Here is an 11,985-nt window from a genome sequence, read left to right on the forward strand (position 1 = left end):
GAATCCCAAATTTGGATCCCACCTAAATTCAGTAGAAAGAAGAACCCTAGATTTCGATTTGTCCAAATTGCTTCCCTTCCAATTTCGAAAATCCCCACATCAGATGATTTCCTATTCCTCCGTCACTCATTTATTTATAACCTAAACCCCTCCCAAAATGCGAAGGAGAAAATAAATCGACCCGACCTCTTACATGTATGATGAATGTAATCTCAAATTGAAGGCTATAGTAGATGAAACTGATAATCCCGATAGCATATGTAGTTGTGCATTATCAATTGATATTAATAGGCACCTTTAATATGTAGTTGTGCATTATAGACTATGGGATTGAAGTGATGAAGTTTTGGTTACTAATCTTGGCATTTGGCTTAATTTCCTCAGATATAATAACCGGCGGAGAGTGTATATATTATATTTAAGGGATGAAGTCTTGATTATTGAATAATCAAAACTTCATCCCTTAAATTGGCCAAAATTCAGACATGGAATGTAAGGTTAAAAATCTTATTGAAGTTTTGTTTGTATGTTGAATAAAGCTACTCAAAAATCATATGAGAAGGCGAGGCGAGATATGTATGAATATACCTATTCGCATGGGAAAAGCAACTATGGAGGATAATGGGAATGAAAAGGGAAAAGTTCCATGAATTTGTTCCAACTATGTGATTGTGAAAGAAGTTTGTTGTATTTGTTGAACTCCATGTTTATGTAATCGACTATGAATTTGTTGTAAATTATGCTTGTTGTAAAATAAGATTCTTATTTTGGTTAGGTTAATCACGTTTTTGTAATTTTGATATTGTTGTCATGTTCATGTAATTTTATTTTGTTGTAAATGATGTTTGTTCAATAGAAAATATCACTTCCGTTGCTTATGTTAAAATGTATACATATTGTAAAAGAGGTTCCTGTTGTGAGATTGTTATGATTTAATTGTATTGGCAATTTTGTAAGACAAAAGGACTAATATGAAAAGTGTAAAAGTCAAGGAGTTGATTGAAATATTGTATAGATGAATTAGGTAAACTAGGGTTCGAGTTTGGAACAAGGACGAAAAAGTCGCTGGATTTACACAAGCTTGTTGCCCATCTAGAACAATTAATAAGTGATTTGTTGCTGTTAATTGATAATATAATTCCGCAGTACTCACCTATTCATCCTCCTCTATGTGAGTTTAGGGTTGAACTTCATTATTTTCAGAGATGTAAACTGTGTCCTGCTGTGAGACGTAAATTGAGGAAATATACAAATTGTAAAAGGAGCACTTATTTTGGTTACGTTAAAATGTATACAAATCCATCTATTTACAATGGTAAGCAGCAATAGGAACCATGTACAGCGAGTCAACAATATTGTATTGTAAAGCTTTAGCTGAAACAATAACTTTGCCAAAACCCCACTAGATTATGGCCATCCAACAGTAGATAATATGGCATCTGAAATAAATTAGAAGCAATTTTATAGAAATAACATAACCAACACCAAACAAAATTAGATTAAAAACATGAAAAGGTTTTACTTAAAACCTCAAATTAAAATTCCAAATTAATTACAAATGCTTCTACTGTTAGAAATTTAAGTTTAAGACACACTACTTGCATCCAATGTTAGTATTCAAGGACAGTGCCCAACTTTGCCGTAGGCAAAAGAAAATCCTACGCAGTTGCCAAAGTAGACCTTGTTTTCCACTCAGGATTCGCTGTAAACTATTCAATATATTGATGTGTCAAAAACATATAGTTGTAATGTCTGCTACGTTGGCTCTGTGAGCATTAATTGTGCTTGTCCATGTAAGACTTCAATGGCACTGTCCTCTTCTCATTCAATTTCGAAGCCCATACCGTCCGATTATACCCCAATTTGCAAAATCCTTGAGCTTTTTTTTCTATCATTACTTCTTGGCTTCACGTTGTATCTATTCAGAGCACCATATGTTCTCACTGCATTTAGAAATACTTGCATTGATCAAAAGTGTTGTCCAACCTCCAACTATGGATTCCTCATATCTGTCTTAGCTAAAAACTCTGGAAAACGATACCGAACATTTTCTTTCGATAACCAATCCAACACTAGAAGCCATATCAACATCAAATTGACAGAAAATCTGGGTCTTCCTTATAATCTGTAAAGAACATTAAAACAATGGAAAAGCCAAAGCAGAATTTATGAAATAAGCAAGAGAATTTTCTAATGCAGCATCTTGAAACCCTTAACAATAAACAGCTAAAGGTTCAGACATTAATTATATTGCATATAGGTTCAGACATTAATTATATTGCATATATTGCATATAGTACATAATAAATCAAACTCCTAATGCTGCATCTTGAAAACTTTTTTTTTTATCGGTAAATGTAAAAATTCATTGATCATAATTCTTGTACAAGTACTCTGGGCATTCCCGGGCTTACATTATTCAACAATGCACATCTTGAATATCAAAGTAGATGCTCAGTGCTAAAGATTCATAAGGATGTAAAACATAAGGATACAAAGAAAACATGACTTTGTAGACATGTGCTTTAATGCGTTTGATGATGCTATCGGGATGCTGCCTGAGATCTTCAAAAAGTAACCTGTTTCTAGCTGTTCAAATATGATAAACAGTGCTTGTAAGTGCTACTTTCTTGGCTTTAGATTGCCAAGAAGTCCCCTGTCCCTCCTTCTTGATCCATTTTAGAGCACTTGATAATGTAGTCATGGCTCTATTGATCCCGAGCCATGCTCTAACTTGGCTCCAAATTTCTGTGCTCAAGCGGCATTGGAAGAAAAGATACTGGACGGATTCTATTGCAGCTTGACAAAATACGCATTTGCTATCAATTTCCATGTGCTTTATTCGGTCTTTGGTAAGAAGCTTGGTTTTCACGCTAAGCCAAAGAATGAAGGAATGTTTAGGAGTGATGCATGAACTCCAAACAGTCTTTGCCCAGATAGTTGGCGTCCCCTTCGGTCGAAAGTAATCATAAGCTTTAGAAATCCATATATTATCTCCTTGGATCCAGAGATTCGTTGGTAGGCAGCATGATTTGATCCTTCAACTTCCTTCATGCGTTGAGCAATAGACATCATCTTTTTTAATAGGAGTGAGTCATCCTTTTTGGGTGACCTTTCCCATATTGATGTCCCTCTCAGATACACGTGATTGATCCATTGCACCCAAAGTGTGTCCTTCTTGGCATGCACATTCCACAACGACTTGGCTAATAGTGCATTGTTCCAGCATTTTATATCTCGAAATCCAAGTCCGCCCTCACTTTTGGGAAGGCAAACTTCGGACCATGCAACCAGCAGTTTTTTGGAATTCCAAAGGAAGTTCCTACAAAGCCTTGTGATCCTCATAGAAACTGCAGTGGGCATCGGGAATATAGATAGCCAGAAGCATTCAACGCCTTGTGAGACTGATCTTATCGTCCAAGCATGTATATATGTAGCTATCTTATCGAAAAAGGGGCGTAGTGGATGACTTTCAATTTTCCTGCAACTAATGGAACCCCCAAATATCTGAATGGCATGGATCCCCTTGGCATGTTTACCAATTCTAGGATGTCATCCAAGTCTTGGCCTTAAATTCCGGCTGCAAATATGTTGGATTTGCTTGCATTCATCCTCAGCCCTGAGCAATCTCCAAACTTGGACAAACAATTAATCAGTATACGCACCGATGTACTGTCACCTCTAGCAAACAACATCAAGTCATCGGCAAATGCAAGATGTGTGATTTTCAATGGCCCACACTTCGGATGGTAATTAAAATCGAGGTTGTTGGTGGCTACCTTCAAAGCTCTCGAGAGATATTCAAGACATATCACAAATAATAAAGGTGATAAAGGATCCCCTTGCCGTAAGCCTCGTTTTCCTTTGAAAAATCCATGTATGCTGCCATTTATTGCTAATGAGAATGAAGGAGTTGATATGCACACCATCACCCATTGTATAAATCGGTTCGGGAACCCAAGTCCCTCTAAAACAGATTTTAGAAATTCCCAATGTATGGAGTCATATGCCTTTCGGAGATCGATCTTAGAAAAGCATCTTGGGATACTCTCTTTCGATTGTATTGCTTCAATAGTTCCTGTGCAAGATGGACATTCTCAACCATGCTCCTCCCCTTTACAAAAGCTGCCTGCGCATTATCAATAATGGATCTGTTGGACAAGATTTTCGTGATTGTCTTGTAGACCACATTGCAGCATGAAATAGGCCTGAAATCCCCAACAGTGGATGCATGGCTGGTTTTCGGAATTAGGGCAATGACGGTATGATTAATCTGCTTGAGGAGTGAACCAGTCTCAAAAAACTCTGTGATAGCACCAACAAAGTCACCCTCGATCATCCCCCAAGCTTTCTTGAAGAAGCACGAGGTGTATCCATCAGGGCCTGGGGATTTATCGTCTCCAATGTTAAACAAAACATCCTTAATCTCTTGTGGAGAGATATATCTAACAATGGAATCTGCCTGTTCCCTAGAGATTAATGGCCCTTCGCCTAAAATGGTTTCGTCAATGGCATCACGTGCATGGTTTGTCCCAAGCAAGTTTTGATAGTATGCAAGAAATTCAGCCTCCACCTCTGCTAAGGAGCTTGTGGGCATCCCATCTTGTTTCATTACAGCAGCAATGAAGTTTTGCTTCGCATTCCTTTTAACTAAAGAGTGGAAAAATTTCGTGCATTTATCACTCTTGCTCAGATAAACAGATTTTGCTTGTTGATAGTAGAAGCTTCTCTATGCGTCACATATACCCACAGCTTGTTTTCGTAAGAGTGCAACCTTACTTTGCAACTCAATATTCGTCGGTAGATCATGTAACTCCATTTGTGCTGCCTTTAGATCATTTTTAGCTTTTTCAGCTCGAGCAGAAATGTGAGCATAGTGCTTGTTATTTAGCTGCTTAAGATCTTCTGTAACCTTTTGCAAAGTATAAATTGCTTCGTTCCATAAATTTGCTGATTCCAGTTGGAAGAAACCACATTTTGGAAATCTGAATGCTCCGTCCACATATTAAAGAATTTGAAGTGTTTGCCTCTGCCTCCATCTTGTTGGAAAAGCGATACAATACATGGCGAGTGGTCTGAAAGGCAACCTGATGGTTGGAAATTTGCCAAGGCATGTATACCCGCTTGTTGCCACCGTTCATCTACCACAGCTCTATCGAGCTTACTCCAAACTGAAAGGATATTGCCTTCAGAGTTTTTCGACCAAGTGTAGTAGCATCCAATGGATCGCAAGTCTGTAAGACGTGCAGTTAAACAACAATCTGCAAAATCTCTAGTTTCATATGGAGTCACTTCTGCTCCATTACATTTCTCATCAGGTGAAAGTATACAGTTAAAATCACCCATGACCATCCAAGGTATTGAACATGTTGCTCCAAAATCAATCAAGTTACTCCATAATGGTCTCCGAGTAACAATAGAATGGAAACCATATACAAAACTCAAACGAAAAGCAAAAGAAGTTACCTTGCAGGTGACTTCGCAATGTATAACCTGTGGGGCAGCTTCCAAGACACACAGGTTGACTTTTGTTTGGTCCCATAGGATCAAAATTCTCCCTGCCGGATGTGAAGGAAAATTTTCAGTATGACTCCATCCACAAAATTTATTCCTCAGAATCCGAGCTAACTTTTGTTGATTGAGCTTCGTTTTCAGAACACCAATAATATCAATGCATTCATGCTTAATGAGGTGATGAACCCCATTTTGTTTTAGAGGCTTATTAAAGCCCCTAATGTTCCACGATGCTATCTTCATGATGATATAAAGAGGGCATTCTCCCTCTTTTTATCCTTCTTCAGTTTGTCTAGGAGGTTGCGCTCCAAGGCTGCCTTTCAACTTATCATTACTCATTGATTTGATTTTTGGGACTTCAATATCTGCACTCGAACCTTTGGTTGCAATTATTGGTTTGTTTTTCTTACCCGCTTCAATAAATGGGATATCATCCTCAGTAGAATTAGCTGGATTACTTGGTTCTGGGCGTGTATTGTCTGCTCATCCTAAATCACAAGTATTTTGTCCAACTGGTTCTGCCCCTGATTTGGTTGTTTCCTGTAAACTGTTCTGATCCATTGTTGCCTTATTTGAGTTATCAGCAATATTCTGACTGTCTAAAGCTGGTTGCCTCGAGGCCCCAATAATGTTCTGTGCCTTTGTCGTGTTCTCCACAATGTTCTGACCATCTAATATTGATTGACGCGAGCCCCCAACAATGTTTTGGTCGCGTGTTGTTTCCTGTGCCCCTGCTTTCTTGGCCACATACTTAGGGGGAAACGTCTGCCTCTGACTTGCAGTACCAATGTTTCCTTTGCATGCTTCTATTTTATGCCCAAATGTCTTGCAAATGGAGCAGAATTTTGGCTCATGTTCGTAGTAAACTGGTTGTTCCCTCATTTTACCGTTTGGCAGTTTCATCTTTACAGATCGAACCAAGTCCTTTGATGCATCCACTTCAACGAGAATTCTTGCAAAAGACAACCTGCCCTTAGTGGTTGTGAGCAGGTCAGTTGTTACCGGTTTTCCAATCTTTGTTGCAATCATGCAAAGCGCATTGGGCGTCCAAAAATTCAGTGGCAGCGCCGGTAATGTTACCCAAATCGGCATTATGCTGATATCATTGTCATCAAATTCAAAAAATGGTGGGACAAGTTTTAACATCAGTGGACGTCCATATACAAAATACGGGCCTCCTTCCAGCACTTGTATTCTATCTTCATCATTTTCAAATTTGAACACGAGCCATCCACTTTGATGAGCAAAGTATTGGTACTTCACGCCCCATTGATCGCACATCTGCAAGAGGGCTATTTTTCCTGGAAATCGTCCAGCAAAATATCCCACCAGGCAGTAACCCCAAGCTGTTTGATCATCTTCAATATCAATTTCCTCAAAAACCAGTATTTCAGGTAGATTTTCACATGTCTTGAGCTTGAAACCGTTCTCACGTTTGCGATTTTCCTTGAATAAATTTGCCCATGGAGCCTTAGTATCGGATCCTTTTGCTTGGGCAGAAGTATTGGCTAGTTGGACTGCATTGGATTCTTCCTCTGATTCAGTATCCTCATCACCAAGTGTCTGAGATAAATTTGGGGAATTCAAGTTTGCATGGTCGAATTCTTGCCAGAATGCCTTAGCAGAATCTGTGGGCTTGCATGAGGAAATGCCACCCTCTTTTCCTTGCACTAGAATTTCGTTCGATCTAGTCGCAGTTGGTAAATTTCCAGAAATTGCTGAAATTTCGCCTTGACTACCAACCTAATTCGGTAAATTGCTAACCGCAATTGGTAACCTGTTGCTGTTGATCTTCTTTCCCATATGGAACGACAGATAAAATTAGCCAATAATCACGTTACTTCCCAAAATAATTTCCGGCTCCACCCCAGTTCCGGCCAAATTGGTGGCCAAAATCTGTAGAAAACAGCAAGAAATCAATGTATATTCAGTATTGGGCCGAATCTTGACACCAAAATCTGGAAGGAAATTCAATTTTTCACACCCAAAAACCTCCACAGAAATGCAAACTGAACATATCTCTTTTGCAAGGATCGAACCGTTCCAGAAATGAGAAACGTTTCTGTGATTGAAATTTGCAAATTCCAATTCAGAAATGAGACAATTGAGGCTCCTTATGACCAGAATCTGTAAAGTGTAAACTCCTAACGAGCCTTCACAACTTTGAAATGAAACCCAAAGAATCCGAATGAAACTTAAACAAAATGGATTTAAATAATAAATCCAAGCAGCAGAATTGATTTTCACACCGAAGATTATGTAAAAATCAATGGAAGAATTTGAAAATTTCTGAAGAAAAGTGTACACCAAGTGGGATTTTCTCTCACTTGGTTGAGAGCATTGCATCTTGAAAACTTTAATAATACACAACTAAAACTAATAGTTCAGAGACAAGGTAACTCAAGTTGAATATATAAATTTCGAACATAAAGTGTGTTTGCTAGTTTCTAATACATGTAAACATAATAATACCAATGGAGATCATAAATAAATAATCTTGTCACATTTATAGATTTGTATCATACTTGTAGCAGCATTTACAGAGGTATATAAATTTTGTTGAAATATTGTTCAACATTCAAGAAAGAATGAAATGGAATGAATAAATATGAAGGAAAAACAAAACAGCATTAGAGGCAAAACTTTGTTCTATGCTGTTGCATAGATTAATACTATGTAGTCGCATGGCCAATTGCAGGGAATTCTGGGGCCTCTTTGGGTTGTTCTATGCAGACCCATAGTTATACAAAATTGACCGTTGGAGGTTGGTTTCCTACTGTTGCAACTCCGAATTGTGGTGGCTTTTCAACCTATTTTGGCACCAATTCGTGCACATTGGTGGTGGCCTATACATAGGCAATGCATTTCAAGCCAAAAAATAAGTGAGAAACATTTGTGATCCATATTCATTCCAATATCAAAGATCAAATTCTTGATTCACATTCATGCTTTTTTCTTCATTGTGTTCTTAAAGTTTTGAAGGGTTTCACTTGTGCTTTAGTGCTAGATCATTTAAAAGGCTTGATATAATCCTACGAACCATTTGTCAAAATCCTTAAGCATCTCAATCAATCTCGAGAGGAGGCAAATATAGTATAAGGACAGCAATTGCGCGTTCTAGCCTTCGATCTTGTTCTTATCAAGTTTCTGGTGTTAATTATTTTTGTTGCTTCATTATTGTGATATTGTTCTTGTCTCTCCATTTCTCCTCCATATTTTTCCAACAATCTCAAACTATACTTATTGTGTAATGGAGAACGAGATAACCATGGCGACCATCAAATTTATGAACCAAGATTTAGTTCGATTGGATCAGTTTGATGGGGAAAACTTCACATGGTGGCAAGAAAAGTTGAAATTCCTATTAACGGCATTGAACATCTTCTACATTGTTGATCCAGATTTGGCACCTTTGTCGGAACCAACAAAGGGAGAAACCGAAGCAATCAAGGCTGAGAGACAAAAACCCCAAGAAGAAGAGTTGATTTGTTGTGGTCATATTTTGAATGCTTTGTAGGATCACTTGTATCATCTATATAACAACACTTCTTCGCAAAAGAAGTCTGGAACGCATTGGAAAGTAAATACAAACAGAAGAGGAAGGTACAAAGACGTTTTTTGTTTCTAAATACTTTGATTTTAAATTCTTAGGAAATATTCCCCTTCTTCCCTAAGTACATGAGTTGCAAGTGATTGTCAACAAATTAAAGGCGGTGAAGATTGAAATTTCGAAGACTTTTCAAGTGGGGGATATAATTGCTAAACTCCCGGGGACTTGGAAAAGATACCGAAAGAAAATAATGCATAGTTTTGAAGATTATTCTTTGGAATAGTTGCAAAAAATCTTCGAATTAAGGAAGAATCCCAATTACGTGACACGAGTGAAAACTCTTTGGAAGGAACTTCCAAGGCAAATACTATTGAAAAATCCGACCTGCCTACAAAATCCAATAAGATGAAGCCTTCAAGGAACTTTAATAAGTCCAATAAGAAGACTAAAGGAGGATGTTTTGTTTTGTGAAAAATTTGGTCACTAGCTAAGGATGTAGATATCGAAAACAAAACAAAAAACTCCGAGGGTAAAGTGAATTTCGTCCAAGAGGACAAAATTGTGGCCACCATAAGTGAAATAAATGCTATCAAAGGAAAAGTATCCGAGTGGTGGTATGATACTTGTGCAACCATACATTTATCATATGATAAATCTTTGTTCAAAACACATCATGAGATAGATGGAATCCAAGAGATTCAAATGGGTAACAAAGTGCGGTCCAAAGTAATTGGTAAGGGAAATGTTGATATTATCTTCACGTCCGGAAAAATCGTTACTCTAACAAATTATTGCAATCTTCGGATATGAATCAGAGTTTGGTTAGTGGAAATCTCTTAAGCAAATCGGGCATTGAAAGTACATTCGAGTTCGGAAAACTTGCATTATCCCTTAACGGGAAATTTGTTGGAAATAGCTATTCTTGTGAAGAAATGGTCAAATTATGTACCGTTGACAATGAATTGAATAAAACTAATTTTGCTTATATTGTGGATTTATTTCATTATGGCATGCTAGTTATGTTGGAATAAATACCATGAAACGCATGAAAAATTGTGACTTGATCTCATATGATGGAAATAATGAAAGTAAATGCAGGATATGTGTAGAATCTAAAACGATCAAAAAGCCGTTTCATAGTGTGAAAAGGACTTCTAACATATTAGAACTTATTTATACCGATATATGTGAAATGAATGGCATGTGAACTAGGGGTGGAAATAGGTATTTTATTACCTTTATTGATGACTTTTCTAGATATACGAATGTTTACTTGATAAAGCATAAAATTGAAGCTTTCGATAAGTTTAAAGTATACAAAAATGAGGTTGAAATTATCTAGGAAATAAAATTAAAACCTTAAGAAGTGATACGTGGTGAATATTTTTCCAACAATTTTAACTTGTTTTGTGAACAACATGGAATTATTCACCAATATTCCGTACCTAGGACACCCGAACAAAATAGTTTAGCTGAAAGAAAAAATAGAACCTTAGATGAAATGGTTAATGCCATGCTCATTCATGCTAAGTTTCCATTTAACTTGTGGGGTGAAACTTTATTAAGTTCATGTAAGATACATAATAAGATTCCTTCAAAATATACTAAAGTTTCTCCTTATGAATTGGGAAAATGAAGAAAACCAAACATTGGATACTTCAAAGTGTGGGGTGTCTTGCTTATTGCAAGAACACGAATTCGAATAAAACCAAATTGGGTCTAAGAGGCATTAAATGTGCCTTTGTAGGATATGTGAATAATAGCAAATCTTATAGATTGCTGAATTTGGAGTCCAATATGATTATCGAATCCAACGATGTGAAGTTCTTTGAGGATTTGTTATCTTCGAATAATGAATTGAGGAAAAATCTTGAATATGTCCCTAGTTCAAGTGGAACACGTGATAAAATGTCTTTTAAAGATGTTGATGAATTTATAACCATGAAGAATTAAGAAAACTCGGGTTGAGAAGTCTTTGGGACCGAATGAAATCGATTCTCAACTTATCTCCTTTTACATAGTAGAGGAAATGAGTTAAATGTTGTAAGAACAATTCTTTTTGTTCTACAAGTGGAAACTGACCCTAAGACTTATAAAGAAGCTATGGCTTCATGTGACAGCATCTTTTGGAAGGATACAATTAAGGACGAAATGGAATCGATAATGTCCAATAATACTTGGAAACTTGTTGACTTACCATGGGGATCCAAAACTATTGGATGCAAATAGGTATTTAGGAGAAAATATAATGTTAATGGATTCCTAAATACTTTCAAGGCTAGATTGGTAGCCAAAGGATATCGACAAAAGGAAGGAATCGACTATTTTGATACTTATGCACCAGTTGCTAGAATAACATCGATTAGGATATTATTCGCTTTAGCTTTAGTATATGACTTGCATGTTCATCAAATGGATGTCAAGACGGTATTCCTAAATGGCGATTTCGATGAGGAGGTCCATATGGAACAACCCGAAGGGTTTGCCTTACCTTAAAATGAACATAAGGTATGCAAGTCGGTGATATCTTTATATGGTTTGAAGCAAGCACTTAAAAAATGGCATGAGAGGTTTGACTTAACAAGTTATATATTTCGGGTTTAAACATTATAGTGTAGATAAATGTTTATATTTCAAATTATGTGAAAATTATGTGACATTTATATGCTTATATGTTGACGACATGTTGATTATGAGTAATCACATGGACAATATAGAAGAAACAAAGATGTTTCTATCTTCCACATTCAAAATGAAGGATATTAGACATTTGGATACTATTTTGGGTATCGAAGTCACAAGAACTTGTGGGGGTTACCATTTGAGTCAATCACATTATATCGAGAATGTGATAAATAAGTTCAAACACTTGAATTTAAAAGAATATAGTACCCCAATCGATCCAAATCTGACACTTGTAA

The 11,985-nt window shown here is 36.8% G+C and overlaps 2 protein-coding genes across 2 annotated transcripts; both read right to left on the minus strand.

The window, feature by feature from the left end:
• Positions 1-2,868: 2,868 nt before the first annotated feature.
• On the minus strand, positions 2,869-3,929 carry LOC111373749. Its single transcript, XM_022996314.1, has 2 exons — positions 3,666-3,929; positions 2,869-3,507 (listed from the first exon to the last, which is right to left on the minus strand). Exons 1-2 carry the CDS (start codon positions 3,927-3,929, stop codon positions 2,869-2,871), a joined length of 903 nt encoding a protein of 300 aa, XP_022852082.1.
• A 50-nt stretch (positions 3,930-3,979) lies between these two features.
• Positions 3,980-5,757, minus strand: LOC111373750. Its single transcript, XM_022996315.1, has 3 exons — positions 4,972-5,757; positions 4,775-4,912; positions 3,980-4,729 (listed from the first exon to the last, which is right to left on the minus strand). The coding sequence occupies exons 1-3, from the start codon at positions 5,755-5,757 to the stop codon at positions 3,980-3,982; spliced, it is 1,674 nt and encodes a 557-aa protein (XP_022852083.1).
• Between the last annotated feature and the right edge of the window lie 6,228 nt (positions 5,758-11,985).

Source organism: Olea europaea, unplaced genomic scaffold (genome assembly GCF_002742605.1).
Source record: "Olea europaea var. sylvestris unplaced genomic scaffold, O_europaea_v1 scaffold116, whole genome shotgun sequence".
Classification (NCBI taxonomy): domain Eukaryota; kingdom Viridiplantae; phylum Streptophyta; class Magnoliopsida; order Lamiales; family Oleaceae; genus Olea; species Olea europaea.